Here is a 20,364-nt window from a genome sequence, read left to right on the forward strand (position 1 = left end):
CAGCTTGGATGAATCTCAAAACCATAGAGAACAAAAAAAGATAAACAAAAAGGAGAACATGTTGTATGACTCCATTTAAGATTCTAGAAAAGGAAAAAACAACCTGAAGTGATAAACCAGATAAAGTCAGTGGATACCTGAGGCTGAGCTGGGGATTACTGTAGGAGGCATGAGAGAACTGTTTGAGATATTGGGAAGGCTCTCTGTCTTGGTTGTGGTGTTTGTTACTGGGGCTTATGCATTCATCAAAACTCATCTCATTGTACACCTTAAATGGGTGTATTTTATTATGTATAAATTAGGCTGCAATAAAGTTGGTTTAAAAAGTAAAAAATCATCTAGGAAACTAAAGTCGAACTGGACTTGGTCTTTTTTTCTCATTAAATATGAAAAACTTTAGAACATCAGATTACCTTTTATCTAAAATACGTACTAAATTGTAGTCAAAGAGCAGAAGAAAAGTTCAAAAAGAAAAATTAAATTATTATGTCTTCCCTTGAATCAAACTCCTGCTCACTGAAGTTGCCAACTGCCAACTCTGTCTTCATCCAATGGATTTTCCGTTCCAAGTCAACCATGACCTATTGCTTTTGTCAAGATTCCCAATAACAGAGACATCAAGAAAGTCATTGATATTTCTAAGATGTTAACTGTTAATAATGTGACCACAGGAAGGTTCAGCGTGTCTACCGGAGCTGATATAATTCTCTTATAGCAGAGTTTGATCTGAGTCAACTTTTATCCCACTCCTCTAAATTTCTCAATAAACATGTATTTCAAGCATTCAAGCTCATCGCTTAAGCTTTTGTGAACATGGGGGGCTCATTCTGGTGCTTCTAATTTGTGTCAGCAAGGGTAGCTCCTTGCCTTTTCTTCCTGTCTTGGGGTAAACTTTTAATAACAGTCTAGGATCAAATACTTTCTCCTCTTGCCCACATCTCTTCAGGCACATGGTACTTATTTTGTTCGGGTGGGAGCAGTGAAAGGAGTAGAATCACAGAATATTAGAATGGGAAGGGCGGGGCTCTGGATCATTTAATCAGTTTTCAGAGTAGGAAACTTAGGCCCAGAGGAGGAGAGGGACTTTCCTAACGCCTCCTAACTCTTAGGAATGGAAGCATGCCCTGACCCCTTGAGCCCTCCAGCTGTCTGGAAACAGCAGCCGGCTTCCCTCTCTGAGTCAGGCTCCTCTGTGATGGGAGAGACATTGTTCACCTGTTTTCAAGGCATCACCGAAGAACAGGGGATAAAAGGGCCATAAAGTGTACATTGCAAAGGTACACTGATACTTGAAAGCAATCTTAAGTTTCCACCTGCACAAATTATTTTCCTAACCCTTTGGGATGAAAATTCCTGTGGCTGCTGCATTTCAGAAGAGTTTGAGGTTTTCTTTCTTCGTTTTGCTTTGTTTTTATGACACTGTGAACTTGTTTTGGAGGGGAGGCTTTTAACTTTATTTAGCCTTGCTGCAGGGGTTTATAGTAATTACAAAACTATGCTAATGAGAGAGACCTATCATAAATCTGATATATTTCCCCAGTCATAACCAGAAAGAGCCCACCTTCTGTAGCTTTGAAAAGGTAAAGACCTGACTTATTCCCTCCCTGTTCCCCACCCCCCGCCAGGTTCATTGCTAATTGCGGTACTGTTATTAAAACAAATGACCTGTCTTTAAACACCCCAGAATGACATGACTGTGCCCCATCAGGACTGTAATCAGACCACCCTGTGTTTTATGGACTTAGTGTCTTGGCCATCCAAAGGCACGCCAGTGGGTGCAGAGTTTCTGCTTTCGCTGCTAATTAAACTTTGGAAACCTTTTCTTTGTTGCTGGGCCAATCATTTCCACGATCTGATTGGCCAGAGTTGATTCTATTTGAAATGGGCAAATTTCTATTTATTCTGAAAAACGAGCAACAATTCCAAAGAACAAATGTTTATTTGAAAGAGCAAAAAAGTAACTGTCAAATGAGCGGATTGCCTGAAAATAGCTTTATCCGAAAAGCCTTCTGAGAGTAGGGAAAAATTTGTCGTGGCTGCCAGATACAATATTATTCACATTTCAAAAGAGAAAATGACGATCTTAATACCTTCTCTTAGGTTTCTGCTCTTGGCCTTTGCACAGCTCCTTAGCATCTTGTGATTTACATCATTCCCTGAACAGCCCTTTGGAGGTGGAGGTGGGGGTGTGTATGTGTCAGTGACTGTATTGGAAGTGGCACAACATATCGTTTAAGATTTGGGACTCTGGAGCCATTCATTCATTCATTGTTTATTCATCACATATTTTTTGAGTGCCTCATGTGTGTCAGGAACTGTTCTAGGCACTAGGCTGGAACAGACTAAATGAACAAATGAACACACAGACTACAGTTCCCTGCACTTACGGAATCTAAGGGCGTCAAACATACCTGGATTCAGGTTTTATTTCTGCCACTAGTTTGTGGCCTTGGGCGAGTTACTTGTTCTCGCCAAGTTTGTTTTTTCACGTGTAAAATAATGTTCATGGTAACTCCCACTGCCTAACATTTTTGAGGATTAAGGAGATAATTTAAAGTGTTTAGCACATGGTGAGTCCTCATAAATGGCAGCTGCTGGGGCAATTCCACTGTCATCATTGGAAGAGGGGATTCACCAGGGAGCCAGGGCGCTGACATGCTAGGATGCTCCATTGGCAAGAAAACAGGTGAGATCAGTCCCCATCCCTAGTCCTTCTAGATGTAGGGATCACGGCCAGTAGTCACAGCCTGGTTCTTACCTCTGCTTTGCCTTCCCTTTACTTAAGCAGCAGCCTTACAGAATTGGCCCTTGTTCAGAAGTAACTACTCTCACCATCCTGTTTTGCTTCCCTGGGTGACAGACTCTAACATTTCTTCCTCTCTTCTCCTTTCAGATTGTTTAGTGTAATTTTGGAACAATTAACCAAAGAAACAGAAGGCGGCAACCACTCCAGTGGCAAATCGGGAGGCTTTGATGTCAAAGCCCTCCGCGCCTTTCGAGTGTTACGACCACTTCGACTAGTATCAGGAGTGCCCAGTAAGCACGTTTCGTTTCCTAAAGCCAGAAGTTTGTTGATTTTTTTCCTTCTGGGTGGGTCTCGGGATTATGAAACAGGGTGCGATGAGGTGAGTTGCTGTGCACCAGCCAAGGGCTCAGCAGGTGACCATGGAGGCCTTCGCCATTTACAAAGCACTTTTGCTTGTATTGTCACTTCGGGTCCCCGTGACAGCCCCGACCAGGGGTGGAGGGGGTGGAGGGGGGTGGAGGGGGGCAGTAGTGATTGTTGTCTTCCTGATTTTATATTAGAGAGAATCTTCTCTCGTGCAGAGACCAAGTGGGTGGCGGCAGGAGACCTTGAGTTCAGGCCTCCTGATTGCAGTCTGGTCTTCGTCCTCTGACATCTGCTGCCATCAGCTCCTCCCACTCTCAGGCCTGTCCCTTTGAACGTGGTGGGTTATGGGGATGAGGGTGTTGGAGGCCTCAACTGACTGCCTTTTTTCAAAGTGAGAGCAGCAGGGGGCTGGGATCCTGAAAGTCTATTTAACTCTCCCACGGAGGGACTGTGTCCGTCTCACTCGGGGGTGAAGAGGTGAATGCTTCTGTGTCCACCCTGTATGTAGGGCACAGTAGCACCTGCCTGAAGGTGGTTGTTAGGTCTGAGTGCAGTAATGCAGGGAGAGCCTTCAGCGCAAGGTCTGGAGCACAGAGAGGGCCCTCAGTGTGAGAGATGCTGTATCACCCACTAGCCTACTCTACCTGTCTGTGCCAGGCCCTGGTTTGCTTCTTGCTCCAGATCTCCAGGCCAGGTTCAGTGCCACCTGAGTTGGAACAGATGCCCCGTCTGTGCCCTGGCCAGGAACTTCCGTAAGGAGCGTGGCATATGCTTCCCTGGGCTCTACTCATGATAGGACATCCCTACTGGGAACTTCAGAGGGTGGAAGTTTTAGTGCCTCTCCAAGGACTGTGGCTGTGAGTTGGCTGCCTGCTTCCAGCTGCAGGACAGATATGGGATTGCAGGCTGTGCCTTTTTTTCACAGCTCATAAAGCCATCAAAAGAGCACAGATCATGTTTTTGCCTCTCCAGAAGTTCTTCATGAAATTTTATTAAACCTGTTGGCACTCAGAACGCACCAAAAATTCTCTGGAAAAAAAAAATTTCAAATTTAACATTTTAAAATGTAGGAAGTGGTGTTTTATGTGTACTTGTTTTTCCAGATTGTTCCTTTATTTTCATTGAAAAAGATCAGCACAAGTCAAAACCACAGAACCTTCTGGAAGCAATTGAGAAAAATAGAAATACCTTGGAAATGACTGGCCCTGTTACTTGTAACATGATTAAATGAGAAGTTCAGTGAGCAAACATGAGGTTTCAGATTCAGTTGTTACAGCTTAATCTAATTTCACAGTAACCACGGCAACTTTTTTCCCCCAAAGAGCAAATGACAGGCCAGCCTGCCTGCAGTATGTGCTGTGAGCAGACATGCGGGTGCAGTGGCTTTGTGGGTCTGAGTCATATGTGAGGACTTTCTCAGCTCATGTTCATTAACTGCCTTGGAGCATCCAAGTTTCTCATCAGAGCCAGCTGGGCTTTGGGGAGATGGGTCAGGGGCTCTGCGTCATGCTCTTTCTCATGCAGTTGGCAGCTGTGGACTAGTGATTTCTTATATACTTGAAGTTGTTAAAAATGCCTGGGAAGGTGCGACTGTTTATACTTATCTGGGAGTTGTCTAATCCCTTCTCAAGAGAACTCAGACTGTCCTACAAGACATGATTTTGTGTGTGTATGTGAATATATGTTCATTCATTGGAAGGTAAACATGTGTTTCAGATAGAGTCCTTCAGATGTTTGTGAAGCTCTTAACTAGCTCCACACAGGTAACTGATAAATATATATCAGAATCCTAGACCATCAAATGGGAAAGAACCCTCAAGATCATCTGGTCTACGATCACCATCTTTTAGATGAGGAAGGTCATCGAAACCTTGGGCAGCTTCTCGTGGCTAGTGGGTGGCCAAACAGGACCAGACCAGCGGCCTCCTAGTTCTGGCCCACTGTTCTTTCTGCTCCATTTCACTGCCTCCTTGGTTAGAGTCCTGTGAGATCTGTTGTACACATTGGTTGTATACAAAGGAGCCTAATGTCATGAAAGTGTACACATTCACAATAAGATACAATGTCATTATTTCATAAATGTGGCCAATCTGAAATATAATAGTTACAATAAACATAGACACACTTATGAAACATAGGACTCACTGCCATACAGCTGAGAAGAGCTAACTGCTGGATGATGATTTTGGATGGCCCATCCATGTCTTAAAAAAAGAAACACAAACAAACCCAAATGAAAAAGCAAACAAAAAACCCCTTGCCCAAGTAGATTAAAGCATATGTTTCTTTTCCCCTCCATCTTTTCCTTATAGAAGGCAGAAACATTAAAAGTCATCCTATTGATCATTTTTTCTCCAAAAGAAACCATTTGAACATTTAAGTATCCGAAGACAGTATGTAGGAGTTTTGTCTTAATGAAAGTCTGGAAAGAGGTTCTTTGCGAGTCTGAAACCCTCTTATCGCCCTTCCCTCCCCATCCCATCCCCTAGCTCTTCCCATGTGCTTCTTATCAAGGCGAACTTTTGCTGTTATCGCTGATAAGTATTTTTGCTTGGTGCGTTCTGACTTCTAACGTATTTAATTCTAGCATCTCAGCCTCTTCTGTTCTTTCATTGTTTGAATATGTATTGGGAAAGTGAGAAGATACTAGAAAAGGGCAGTTTGGAGGAGGGAGAGACAGCAGGGAGAGGAAGGGAAAGAGAAAGAAAAAAGGGGGAAAAGAGTGAGCTAGTCGAGTGGAAGCTGAGGTTGGTTGCGGTGGTGGGAGGAGCGCAGGGCACGTGCAGGGGCGTCAGGTGGCCTGGATCTAGTCCGGCTCTGGTTTCCTGCCAACCGCTCTCCCTGCGGCTCCTGCTTCCCTCCCCCCAGTCCAGAGTGTTGCCCCGCTGTCCCTGTTCCCATGGTCTTTTCTCTTCCTGTACCATGGCTCTCAGTGTTGCTCCGTGGGTAGCTCCCATGTCTCCACGTCCCTCCCTCATCTCTCAGGTCCACGTTTCAGCCTCAGGGCACTACCCCCTTCATGTTAAGTGATCAGGCTCACCAGGTGGACAGTTGCTCTTACCCTCTCCTTCCCCGGCCCCTCATCTCCCTCTGCCACTCCAGGGGACCCTCCTTTGACAGGCTTGTCTTTGTTCAGGCACTCGGATTAGCCTCTTGACCTTGCCCTGCCTCCCTGGGCACCTTCCTCTAACTCAGACTCACTTGCTGAGTTCTGATTTCATCCAGCTCCTTACCCTGTCCTCCCTGGAGGGCCCAGCACCCTCCAGCTGCCTCTCTGCCCGTCTTGCCTATTGCTGCCCCACTTGTCTTTCTAAAAAGGCTGCCTTTTGAGTTTTCCTGGGTCTCTCCCATGTATACATGCTATTAAACTTTTGTTTGATTTTCTCCTGTTTAAAATAAATAAAGAGGCTGCCTTTTGCCGACGGACTAAACTCTGGCCCTGTGATCTGAATTCAAAACTCAGAGCTACCCAGCTGCAATCTGCTTGTCTTTCTTGTTACCCTTTTCCACTTCATGACCGCCAACCGAGACTCACCACCCCCAGCCCACGTGGCACTAGCTCACTTCCGTGCTTTTGGTACTTTCTTCCACTGCCTGGAGTAACCTGTCTCCTCTTGCCTGTGGAAATCCATCCTCCTCATGCTTCAGGTCCTCCTGAGAGGGAGGCTACTGCCCAGTCCTCTTTCTTCTCCCCCACTCAGAAGCGATGCCTTTCATCCCTCCTTAATTTTAACTGTGTGATATTACTTATTCAGCATCTGTGTGCTACCTTAGAGTAATTTGTGTTTAATTCTTATGTCTTCTTCTGCAGCATAACCTCTTTGAGAGGAGCCACATTATTTAATACATCTTCATATCCCCCAAAGCACTAAACCTTATGTTTGCTGCACGGTAGATGTTCAAGGAATTTTGTTGAATGGATGAACAAATGCATAAAGGAATGACTTTCATATCTGGCAGTGCCCTCTCTAGGCCTTAGTTTTTCCATCTTTCAAGTTGAGGGAGTTGTATTAGATGGTCTTTAAGGTTCCTCTTTGACTTACCTCACATCCAGGCTTAACGTTAATTAAAAGCTATGAAATACCTCTGAGTTTTATTACTGTGTGTCCTATACAGAGCAAGCATCATTAGGAATCATATCTGTGCATCACTGAAATATCTTCCTGGCTCACAAACTTATTTTTCTCTTTCCTAGGTTTACAAGTTGTCCTGAACTCCATCATAAAAGCCATGGTTCCCCTCCTTCACATAGCCCTTTTGGTGTTATTTGTAATCATAATCTATGCTATTATAGGATTGGAACTTTTCATTGGAAAAATGCACAAAACATGTTTTTTTGCTGACTCAGGTGAGTAATAAAAGATGACAGCTAACCTAACTATTTAAACATTTGGCTTTCCCAAAAACAACTTTTGTGGTTTGGGGAAGATCTAAAACAAAATGAGAGAGAGAGAGAGAGAGAGAGAGAGACAGGGAAAAAAAAAAAAGATAGCCGAATACACTGGTGACTCTAAGACAGTTCTTAGTGTGAATTATATTCAGAATAAATGAGAATTTAGTTCCCTTTTCTATCTTGATTTCCTATGTAATGTGCTCTGGTAAACGAGATGGGGGGACCCCCTGAAACTGGACCGTGAGGTGAATCAATAGTGTTGCTCTGTATAGGCTGAGGAAAGGTGCTGTTAGAGTGGGACAGAGGAGAGAGGGGTGGATTCTGAGTAGAGGAAATGGCAAATTCCATGGAGGAGGGAAAGTTTGAAGTGAACCTTGAAGGACAGTAGGAATCCGAGATAGCATAGCTGGGAAGTAGAGTGTTGCAGGCTCTGGGCAGGGTACTTGGCTTCTGCAGCTTGGTTTCCTGATGTTCATTCCTCCCTTGAGCGGTCAAGCCTTCCTCTGCTGTTTGCAGATATCGTAGCTGAGGAGGACCCGGCACCGTGTGCGTTCTCAGGGAATGGACGCCAGTGTACCGCCAATGGCACGGAGTGCAGGAGTGGCTGGGTTGGCCCCAATGGCGGCATCACCAACTTTGATAACTTTGCCTTTGCCATGCTCACCGTGTTTCAGTGCATCACCATGGAGGGCTGGACAGACGTGCTCTACTGGGTAAGCCGCTTGAGGAGAGAGTTGATGGAGTATGCTTTCCTCAGATAAAAGTGTTTCATTAGCCAGAGCCATTGGGGAGCTGGCTGAAAAAGACCCCCTGGAAGTGAGTTCTTTGGGAAGGGAAGCAGGCCCTCTCGTCACTCAGTAAGACCTATCATCTCTCCATGTTGGGGCCTTGGTTTCAGCTCTAGAAAGCTGCTATAGGAGGTGGACTCCCTCGCATCCCCAGTGCCGCCTGGGGACTTACTGCCGAGCGTGCCCAGTAGTCCCCTGTGTTGGAGGAACTCCAGAGGGCCGGGGCTGTCCTCATTAAACTCTTAAAGAGCCAGAGGTCATTCCCCAGGTTAAGAGGCTCCTGGACTTCCATGGACTAAAACTGACCTTTTATACCTGAAGGCAGGTTGCTCTACCAGATCCTAAGTGGAAGATAGGGAACATTAATTGAATTCTTGTCATGCTTTCCACAGCTTAGCACAGCCTTAAAGCCCAAATGGGTTTTTCCCCCATTAAGTATTACTACTGATCAGCCCAGCATAAGCCTTAGCTCTCTCTTCCTTCTTCTGTGGAGCTACAGAACTCTGGCAGAGAGGGTAGAAATGGCATATAAGCCTTCCAGGGCTGGTGGACCTGTCCATGAAGACAGTTGGACACTCTTTGTATGGCTCAGGGCTGGCTCTCCTTGTTCCTGACGGAGCCAGAAAGGTTTGCTGTAAATGAAGAGCAGTCATATTTTAACAGCCGTTTCTCAGAGCTGGGTTTGTTGGTTTACTTCTGTGTTTGATAGAATTTGAAAAAGCTCGCAGAAGTTTAGAAATTATTTTCCATGACACAGAGCTGCTGGGAAAAACAGCTGACTTGCAGATTTTGAGCCTAAATCCAAGTCCAAATGGGATTAACCAGGATTCCAATAATGATTTGTTAGAAGACAATGGGTAATAACATACTTCTTGAATGGTCAGTCTCTAGTTAGAAGGCCTGCAAGTTGAGTAGCTTCCGACAGGATCTAAATTTCAGACACTTTATAGGATTTCCCATTGCTCTGTAACTTCAGGGAACATAGCGTATAACGGTTGTAAATAGGTTTTTGCTTCCCTTCACAAGTGAACTCCATGCATGCAAGATTGTAGAAGTCCCTATATATGTTCAGTGTTAGGCAAAGAAGACATGTTTTTATTTTCATCCCCAAAGTGTGAGTCTAGTTTGGTAATAAGGTTTTTAAAACATCACCAACATGTTATATCTTGTTTTTCTCTCTCTCTCCTTTTTCTGTTGTCATAGGGGAGTGTGTGTGTGTGTGTGTCTGTGTGGGTATGCACATCTGTTATTTATATCCATAACACAATGCCTTTTGTGAAGAGGAAGAAGGAGGGAGATTATATTGGATGAGCCAAGGCCATGGCCATGCAAGGGGACCCTCTAATTAGGTAAAGGGTTTGTTTTCAGTATTATCTTCTAAGCTGTAACTCCTAGTTAGATTAGCAGAGGGCTCAATCCAAGTCTTCCCTTGAATTTCTGATAAGTAGGAAAAGCGTCATCCAGATAGCCCAAACTCTGATCCTTCCCCCCAAAACAGTACAGAAGACAACATTTTGATTTAAAACAAATAAATGAAAAACCTGTGACTCCTCTCAGCTCTGTTCTCCCTGTTTTCACGGTGAATTGCCATTGCCGATCCAACATGCCCTGACTAATGGACAATTTTATACTTTATGTTATGTTTCTGCACACTGATTGTCTCATGACAGTCTTCCTATCGCTGAGCTAGTGAAAACTCTGGGAGCGTGTGATTAAAGGAGAGAAAACACGTACCCAGAAACAAAAGTTTCTACTTGCTTTCCTGAGAACCTCTAAGTATCACCTAGGATGATATAATTATTACCTCTGTTTTTCATATGACAATCACAGAGGTAATAATTTGACAACATAATAATTACATTCTCTATGAATTACATGGCATCTTTATTCTGATGGAGGAACTCCAGTAATTTATCAACATTATTCCAGTCTATATCCCATTATAGAAGGTCTGGGAAACAGTGGAATACAGACTCCTGAACATCCCCGAGGTCCTACCGCTAGAGCAAGTGGTACTTGATTTAGAACAGGGGTCTACAGACTTTTTTTATAAGGGGCCAGATAGTAAATATATTTGGCCTTGCAGACTGTAATGTCTCTGTCACAACCACTCAGTTCTGCCCATGTCGCTTGGAAGCAGCCGTAGACAACATGTAAACAAACGTGGCTTCGTTCCAATATTTATCTATGGACGCTGAAGTGTGAATTTTGTATAACATTCCTGTGTCATGAGATACTCCAGATTTTTTTCCTACCATTTAAAAATGTAAAAGCCATGTTTAGCTCACGAGCTGTACAGAAGCAGGTGGTGGGCTGGTTTGGCCTGCAGGTCACAGTTTGGTGACCCCTGGTCTAGACTAGAACCTGGTGCTCTTTCCTTGGCATTTTTCCACTGTCAGAGGTTTTCGAGCCCTTCAGAACACTAGGGGGCAGCTCAGTGATGTCTTCCAGAGTGTTCACTAAGACCTTAGTCTCTGAAACACATCAGGTTGCTTTTAATTACTTGTTTATTACACTTACTGTCTCAGCACAGAGGTAGGCAGGAGCCAGGGCCCCAGCCTTCTTCATGCTTTACGGGCCACAGTCAACGGGAAGCCACACAGCTGTGCACAGAACAGAACATCCCTGCCCAGCACAGTGCCCGGCCCAGACCAAGTGATCAGCAAACGCCAGTTACTGTTACTCTTTAAGTGCATGATCCCATTGCCTCACTATAGATGGGCCATGTTTAAGTGCCTGTTTTTATCCGTAGCTAGAGTGTAAAGGGAACATCTTGAGAGAGAACTGAGATTTTATTTTAAATATTGATGGCAAGCAAAATTTTCAGTCCTTTAGGCGTTTGTATATGGTGGACAAAGTCTTTGCCAGGGATGAGTTTGCATCTGGTCAGGTTTATATTCAGTCAGTGTTCTCAAGTTCAGGGATGCCTCAGTTCCCAAGAGTGCCTGGCAAGTGGTGGCAGGGTCTTGAAAAGGGACGTGCGGGTGGGCCCGATATGCAGAAAGACACGCATAGAATAGGGCCATTTGGATGTGTGCGGAATGGGATTATTAGTTTCTGGTGAAAAATGACTTTTTTTAGTACTCTTTTATGAAGTGAATTCCATAAACATAATTCAGGTGCCATCTGACCTACATGCATCTGTTGTCCACAGAGGCAGAAAGGTGTAGTGCAAGGAAAAAGCCTTAAGGCTGGAAAGGGCTGGGCGTGTGACCTTGGGTAGGTCACCCAAACTCTCTGGGCTTTCATTTTGTCCACAAGATGCAGAGTAACCCTACATGATCCTATTGTTTTTTTCTTCAGCTCAGAGGAAACGTTTTTAGATGTAGGAAATTAATGAAAAGAGTATTGATTTCAGAAGAGAGCTATCCATATAAATCATTTGTGGCCTTTTGCCTTAGTGCCAAGCTCTTTTCTCAGTGAGCATACTTATGGCAGTGCTGGCTGTATGACTCAAAAGGGAAGTTCCCTTGGCCAAGCTGTCTGTCTTACTCATTCAAGGTACCAGGGAAATCCCTCTCTAGTTAGCCAGCAGCTTGCGTTTCTGCCCCTTTCTCTGATTCCATGCTCAGGGGAGCGACAACCAATATATCAAGTTTCTAGTAGTAGTTGCAACAGTTAGAAAAAACCAAAAAGCCTAGGTTAGCCTTTACTCGGAGATATGGATGTGCGTCTCAGCCTTTGAAGTGAGGGGAAACTGAAACTAGGTTATTTCCTGAGTACCAGATGACACCACATGATGACTTTGATATAAATATTTTAAAAATCTAAATTGAAATGCTTGAGCTCCTCCCGATTTTTCCATTGCTGACAAAGACCACTCAGATAAAATCCCAAGCAGAGTCTCTATTTTCCTATGGGTATTTCGGAGACCAGCTTGCCAGTTCTCACTTGTTCCATGTGTATGGTAAGCCTCTGAAAAAGAGACCTGGGTTGAGGAGATTTCTTTGGGAGAAAGACTGGCCCTTAAAGCTTAATTTTGGTTGCTCTTTCCCACCCTCTGGAGATTTATAGAGTCTCCTGTGGCCTTTGTTTTCCCCTTGGCCCCTAGCTGTTATTCCAGGTGATATTTCTGATTTGAGCAAATGGGAGTCTGTTGCACACTTACTTCTAAGAAATTAAAAGTTTCTTTACTTAAAAAAAATGTTCCCTCCCAAGTTGGAGCAGACAGCTGTTCCTGGAGCCATTCTCTGGAACATGGGACTGAGGCCTCAGAGAGGATGGGTGGGGCAGGTGCTCGGCTGACGGCTGGCCCACTTTTCCAGAGTTGTGGGAGAGCGGGGTCTCCGGTGGGAGTCCTGGACGTGCACATCCTTATTCCCCGTGAGCAGGCCCACTCACCCCTGTCATGTGCACTCCTCTGGCTACAACAGAGGGGAAGCAGGCCCAGAGAGGTCTCTGTGGAAGGCCCTGGCTCCAGGCTGGGCTCTGGTCCCTCCACCAGGCAGCCTGCTTCTTCTCCTCCACGTCTGGATTATTAAATATGTTTAGCGGTGTAGTTGCTTTGGAAGAATTACCCTTGGCCTTCCTGCTGAAATTAGTTTATCCAACTTAATGAGATCAACAATTGCAGCCACGGCCCTGCCTCATTCATTACTCTAATTGCCGATGTAAGATGTGCAGACTCATAGCAGTTCTACTAAGCACATCCATTTTCATGTGGCCAAACAGGTGTTTCGTAAGGGATTTAATGCCCTCTCCCTAGACTTCAGCAGCAGATGTTAGGTAATTGTTTTTCTTTTTTTTTTTTTTTTATGTTCTCTTTTTCCGTTTGGTTTCTGCATGAGGCAGACAGTGAAATGCTTGAGCTTAGGTCTGTAAAGCTAAAAATCTAGCGCCAGATAATGTAAAGGAAAGCACATGCATAAAGGCCTAAGGGCCTGACCCTGCAAGGCAAGAACGATGAATCAGCCCAGACTATATACTGTTCTATTAGCCGAAGATTCTGGCTGTTCCAACAAAGTCAGGCCCGGGGTCATTCATTCTGTCCCCTCACCAGTCCTTAACACTTCCTCCCTGGAGAAGCGTTTGCCCGATTTAACGTGATCTGTGCTGCCGGAAAGTTCCATCCAGCCGTGAACCTGAAAGCACTTGTTTGCTCCATCATGAAGGCTGCTCATGATCAGACCTCTCCTGGGAAGGTGTATCCGGGAGGCCATGTCTGACTGTGCTGCTTCAGCTTGTCCTAGAAGCAGGGACACCAGGTTCCTCTGGAACAGCTCACAGCTGGAGCCAGCTCCCCCAGGGTGGGTCATGTAGGTTCAAGCTAGGTGTGGAGGATAAGGGCTTCTTTCCTTCTCCTGGGTCCTTCCTATGGGTCCAGTTATGGAAAAAAATGTCATTCCCCAAAGCACCCCTGAATGTGTCAGCTAGGTGACTTCTGAATACTTTCCTTCTTTGCATTAATTTAGCTGTGCTTGCACTCGCTGATAGCAGATAATCCAGATTTAAAGTGGGTTAGGTTTCCTTGGATTGGTTGGCTTCCAGTGGAAAGTTATTATTTTAGGGTTTTTTTTTTTTTAAAGAAAAGAATTTATAGAGTCAAATGTTGCAAATTTGTCTCTATAACTAAGACTTTTCCACCATCACAAATTTTGAAAGCAAAAATAGTACTGACAACTTGGGCAGAGTAGAAAATAGTTTCCAGCTAAGCACTAGTTTTGTCTTCTGTCAAGATCTTTTCTGAAAATCCCTTACCAAGGCAGTTTCCTGTGAGAAGGAACCAAATCCCAGCTGATTGCCCTAGCAGTGGCCAAAGTTTGCTTTATTTACCCTGAAAGCTTTGATGGCCCTGTGTGCGTGTGCGTGTGTGTTTTGGGAATATATAATGAATGTGCATTGGCTACTGTTGTCTGATTTGAAGCTAAGTAAATGTTTAATTAAATGTATAGAATGCTGTCTCTAATGTAACCCTCTCTCCTTATTAGATTCTCTTATTAACCCACTCCTATGAGACCATCTTATTTCTTACAGATGAATGATGCTATGGGATTTGAATTGCCCTGGGTGTATTTTGTCAGTCTCGTCATCTTTGGGTCATTTTTCGTACTAAATCTTGTACTTGGTGTATTGAGCGGGTAAGCTACACCTCTTTCATCTTGAAAGCAGAGTCCCGAGGACAGTTGCCAAGACCACACAGGCTTTGCTAGATGGGGGCCGCCGGGTGGGTGCCAAGCATTTTGTGTGTCCTCCAAGATACTTTCTTTTCTGCTGAGGCTTCCCAAATCAAGATGTTTCCTGGAACCTTACCAGCCTTCATGAAAGAAAGCTATAGGATCGTTATTGACCAGAAATTAATCAGCGTTGTCACTTGGGATTTAAATTGTTGGCATTGCTTGCCCATTTGTCCTAAAAGAAGATACATCTATAATTGTGTTATTGGCCTGGATCCAGATATAACGCAGATTAATTGGTACAAAACAGTAGCTAAATGATTTTTGGTAGGTCGCATTTGTAGGCTTCAGCAGCAGAACCTGTCCTTATTGAAAGAACAAAAATGGAAGGCCCTTGGCGGCGTCCCCTTCTAGGAGCACCAGTCTTTAATCAAAGCCCTAGTGGTCCAGCAGCTGTTCTTGGGGCTCTGCTCTTTGGCAAATGGATAACTGATAACTAATCTCCTTACATTTTACAGGTAAATGATGCGATAGGATGGGAATGGCCATGGGTGTATTTTGTTAGTCTGATCATCCTTGGCTCATTTTTCGTCCTTAACCTGGTTCTTGGTGTCCTTAGTGGGTAAGCAGTTGGATCCGTGTTCCACATTCTGCTGCTGCCGTGTGTCGGGCGGCTCTGCGTGTCCCCCAGCTGCTCCCTGCGGCTTTCTCTGCATGCATGTGGACTCTGATGTCCCCTCTGTGTGTTGCTTTTGGACTAAACTGTGATTCTTTCTGCTTGTGTCTGTCTGTGAGATTCTGTGTTTCTGATGCTTGCCAAACACTATTAATTTAATGGAACCATGTCTCCGAAGCCAGTCACGTTAATATTGCCAGTGTGTAGAAGTAGATTAAAAGTGAGTAAAAGGATTCCCAGCCTTGGTCTCACCCAGGAAAGGGCCTTTGTCTTTTGTGGTTTTCTTCCCATTAGTACATAACCTGGCCCTTTTTACCTGCAGTGTATCATGATGATTTCAGATTTCATGGTAAAAGAGAAATAAGCCTAGATTAGCACATAAATACTGAGTAGTTTCAAACTCTCACATCCTTCAGGTCGGGATCGTTTCTTAGCTTGGTTTTCTGCTGCTGTCACTGTGAGAATGCTCCCTTCAATTCATTTTTAATCTTAACTTGTAGAATCTGTCTTTAATGCAGGGTAGTAATCAGCTTTTGCACCTAAATTGCCTATGGCCCTATCATCGTCCATGTCACTCAGTCACCAGTTTTGAAATTTCACCTTGTTGACCCCCTTGGCTCGGTGGATTGACAGGGTGTTCGCTGGAGACTGGGTCAGGAGGGGGGCTTCGCCCTGCCTGTAGTTGCCATCCCAGAGCCCTTCTGGGCAGCTCTGCGTCCTCCCCATCCCACAGACACCCCAGATGGGGGAGTACCCCAGAGAAGGGAACCAGGGCTCTCCAGACTCTCAGAAGCAGAGCCAGTATATAGCCATTGCCGGGGCGGGGTCGGGGCTGGGACTGCGACCGAGGCCCAGGAGGTGCCCATCTCCCCAGAGGAGCGTCTGTCGCGCCCTGAGCTCAGACATCCTCAGGAGACACTGCTGATAGGCTTCATTCCCAGTGAGTTCATCTACTCCTCACTCACTCTATCTGTGCCTTTCCAAGCTTGTATCTTGGGGGAAGTGATGTCTTCGTGTAATGCTGAGTCACTGGAGAGACCTTTATCGCATTTTTCTCAACACTGCCTTTTCCAGAGCAGAAAGCAGAGCTAGTGATCCATCTCTGCTTCCTTTCCTCATCTTCCCTCTAACCTACCCTGCCTGTTTTCAGGGATAACACGTTTAGAATTCTCCTTGACCGAGTGTGGTCACTTTTACACCATGGATGTACACTGTCCTGTGGAGCCCTGTCTAGAAATGGCCCTGGAGCCCGTGCCCCACACTGAGGGGAGTAGGGACTGAGTTGGGGGTGTGACAGCTTACCCCCTGCCCCCCACCTCAACCAAAGCTTCCTTCTATAGATAAATGGCTCTTCGAGCCTCATGTTCTTTCACCTAAAACCTTAAAAGTGCCTTCCTCCTAGTGACCCGCCACGGCCTTAGGTTAGTGTCGGGATGGTAAGGGTGGAATGTATCCCTGGAGAAACAGCATCGTGATGACTTTACCACAGAAACGGCCCGTACAAGGGTAACAGCGATTCTGTTGTGAATTCCTGGCACCCCGTGCCTCCTAAACCCAACTAAACTGAGGCCGTGGAAGCGATTGATTTTAACAGTGCCAGTGACATGCCTTATCCCTGCGCTCCCAGAGCAGGAACATCACCCCTGCGTGATGAGGCAGCTTAAAAAGGAAAACCGGAAATGGGAGGGAGGGACTCCTTGTTACAATGGTGGGTGTTAAATATGCACTCCGAGGGGGGTGGTGCCCAAAGCTGGAGGATAAAAACAGGCACACACCATGGTGGAACAACCAGTGTACTAAAATATACTTTGGGGAAAATAGTAAGTAATTTAAAAACAGTTTTGAATCAGAACAAAACTAGATCCCTTATGAAGGAGAGCGCAAATGACACGTGAATTTTTCCAATAAAATCTGAGATTTCGCAGCAGTTTTCAGTCCGTTCCATGATGTGGGGCTGCAACTGACTCTGCGCCACCTGTAAGGCCACTTGGGTAGGAAATGCTAAGCCGTGCTCTGTGTACAGGAAGAGCCACGTCTGCAGAGCAGAGTCGGGCATCCGCGTTCGCTAATTTGGTCAGCTTTTCCTAAGTTCCTGTTGAGTGCCCGGCTCTGGGCCAGAAGCCGCGGTGCCAAGATGTCGAAGACACAGATGGGGGCCTTGTGCTCAGACAGTCCTTGTCTCGGGCGTGGGGAGGAAACTGTTGTCAGGCAGTGCAGGATGGCCAAGCTAGAGTAGAGGTGGAGACGGAGTGGCTGTGAAAGCTGCATGTCTGTGAGCTGGATCTTGAAAGATGATAAGGTGTCTCTGGGGGTGGGGGTGGAGAAACCGGAGAAGGGGCTGCTCCCACCTCCCCTAACAGTTAGTTACCCAGGCTTCTCTGCCTGGGTTCTCCTCCTTGACTTTCCCCCAAAGCAACACAAAATCCAAATGGGTCATTTGTATTCATTTTCTTGTTAAAGAAATGTAATTTTTTTTTAAATTTTAGTTTTAGTCTTAGGGTTCTTCCCAATTTTTTTTAGGGGACACTGGAGGGAATATAAAAAATGTTTTAAATGTTTTAAATAAATGTTAAAAGGAAGACAACTTATGTCGCATAGCCCCTTAGGGACTATCAGACCAACACAAATGTAATTCCGAAAGGCCCAAATTAAAAAGTTCTCCTGTTTTAGACACTTAAGACCGTGCTGCTGCTTTCTAATGAAGAATCATTATAAGATGCTGTGTGTCTTTAAGTCTGTTAACCATTTGGAAATATTTGTTGCTCCTCCTTTTTTTTGCACACTTGTTTTGGTGTTGGTACGTTTTTAAAGCATTAAGACTGATGCTTTGGAAAAATCTTTGCTTTTACGCAGACCGTTCTTCTCAAGGTGAGTGCGAGGTTCGCGAACTGCATGCCCGGCGTAGCCAAACGTGATCCTGGACGAAGACGTTTTTCTCTGGTGCTCGTGCTCTGTGGGAGGAGCCGAGAATATCTGTAGCTAGAGTTGTGATTTCACATTAAGTTGTCATTAAGGAGATGGTCCCATTTTGACAAGGCATTAGAAAGACTGTCTCGATTAAGTCTACAATTCAGACTATGTCTCTTCTCATGGTGGCTTTGATGATTTTTCACTTTTAAAATTGTTCACTTAACCCTTGTCCCCGTTGAGGTTTTTGTCTGTAGATAGGTAAAATAAGAGAACACAGGTGTTTCCGTGCTTTGTTTCTTTAGAATCACTGCCAGATTCCCGGGGGGGAAATGGTGGTCATGGACAGTGGGCTTGTGTCTTCACCTGCAGGACCCACCTGATGCTAGGCACACCTGCGGTAAGGTAGAGGGCCCTCTGAGCCCCTGTGGTGTGGGTCAAACCCCCAAGAAGGGACTGATCGATGAGAAGGGAACTGGAAGACCTTGGTTCTGGTCCTGCCAGTGTCACCCGCTAACTCTGGGACTTCACTTAGGAGCTCTGAGCCTCTGTCTCTTGACCCCTCAAATGGGGAAGATGCTCCCGTGCTGCCCCTCCTGCCGTAGGGTAGGTGGCTTTAGGTCAGCTCATGAATGTAGAAGTGCTTTGAAAAATATGTACTATAAAGAATTTTACTCATTGAATCTATCTTTCTCTTAAATCCACGGACCTCCTCCCAGTCCCCTCCCTGGGTGAGGTGGGAACAGCTGAGGGGCTGTTTGGAAACTATCTGAAGCGTCCCATTTTCTGGATTTCCCAGGAAGTGACCAAGAGAAATGAGCTATGTATGCAGAGTAATACTGTACTCGGTGGCCCCCCCCCCCAAGAGGAGGCCGTGGGGGTTCTTTGTCAGCTATAAAGTATGATGCAGCTGTAAATCATGATTGAGGTTATGTCTGACAGTGATTTCTTTGCACAAATAGAGGGGCATGGCGTTTCTGTAACATATGGTTAAACACTGGCTTTAGAGCCGGATAATCAATACTTGACTCTTTGCTCTACTTTTTACCAACTGTGAGATCTGGTGAAATGACCTACCTCTTAGAGCTTCACTTTCCTTGCCTGTGAAATGATGTTAATAATATTCACCGTGTGGAGTTGCGTGAGGATTCAGTGAGCTGAAGAGTGTAGAGAGCTTGGGTATCGTTATGGCGATAGCTTGAATAAGAGTATATAAAACGGGATTTGATGCAAGAAAAATCTAATCAAGTCAGTTCTTTTAAGCTAATTTTTTTCCCCTGTGACCAGGCCTATAGATCGGGTTTAATTTGCATGACTATTTTACTCAGGAGTTAATAAACGAAGTATTCTCTACTGCTCTTTGCTTTTACAGGATCTAATGTTCAAAAATGCTATCAGAGGTGCGGGAAGGTACAGTGAAGATGAAAATATTTAGAAGCTGGTAAATCATAGGTCCTTGTTGAGGAAGGATTTGATCTGCCTTTGTCTTTGTTTCTGCCAAAGAAAGGCTAAGGACCCACGATGCCTAGACAGGTTTTGATGTCTGTTAGATGGATTTCTCCTCAGAAGTTTAGATAATCTCTGATATTTATTATAGTGGCAGTCATATCCCTGGTACTTAGCAATGGCCAGAAAGAGATTAGATAGAAGACCCTTAAGAGATTAGTGTAATATAACCCAGACTTCGATGCATCTGTTCTCTGTCGGCCTTTGAAGTCAGGCCCCACATGCCATTTTTCATAGTAAATCCCAAGGGCAATTTTAGGATCCTATGCTATGAATATTTTTTTCTGTTCAGTTGTTTTTAATACTGTTGTCTTGGTGCCTGGATGTTCCTTGCCAAAAAATGTTTAAAAACTCTATTTTCTTTTATAAATTCAGTATCATACTATGAAGGCTCTTGAATTATTTACCAAACTATGACCCATGTTGAGATGGACCTCTTTCCTAATCACTTTTTTAAAGGAAAAAAGTGATTAATTTCATCTCCTAATCCTTAGACTCGATTCACATTTGTCCAGAACATTCCATTTCTCTTCAACCCATTTGGTTTCTCTTTAATCCACAATAATTGGGGGGAAAGGATGCTTGGTGATTGGTTGAAAGTGTTGGGATAAAAAACCTAGACAAAGATTCAGGCATGAATCTACCTGTGTTACTGTTGGTATAGAGGAAGTGGAGAGGGGTGGTGTTGGGCGGGGCACTGTACTGGATAGGTTCAGGTTTGGGAGGGCATCATAATTTACACCCTGGCCCATTAACTGCACACCATTATGAGCCATGGTCACTCGGAGATTGCCTCTAATTTCCTCCCCTTGAATGCTGGCTCAGCGGGCAAAACATACCAGGTAGATGGTGGTTGTTTGCTTGAGGAG

The 20,364-nt window shown here is 44.8% G+C and overlaps 1 protein-coding gene across 1 annotated transcript in view; it reads left to right on the forward strand.

The window, feature by feature from the left end:
- Positions 1-20,364, forward strand: part of CACNA1D (calcium voltage-gated channel subunit alpha1 D) — a 323,373-nt gene that overhangs the window by 170,269 nt on the left and 132,740 nt on the right. Inside the window, exons 5-8 of the mRNA XM_029243849.1 lie at positions 2,894-3,036; positions 7,308-7,460; positions 8,022-8,218; positions 14,267-14,370. Coding sequence (XP_029099682.1) covers positions 2,894-3,036; positions 7,308-7,460; positions 8,022-8,218; positions 14,267-14,370 — 597 coding nt within the window. The remainder of the gene's footprint in view (positions 1-2,893; positions 3,037-7,307; positions 7,461-8,021; positions 8,219-14,266; positions 14,371-20,364) is intronic.

Source organism: Monodon monoceros, unplaced genomic scaffold (assembly GCF_005190385.1).
Source record: "Monodon monoceros isolate NGI ecotype Baffin Bay Population unplaced genomic scaffold, NGI_Narwhal_1 Super_Scaffold_3, whole genome shotgun sequence".
NCBI lineage: Eukaryota > Metazoa > Chordata > Mammalia > Artiodactyla > Monodontidae > Monodon > Monodon monoceros.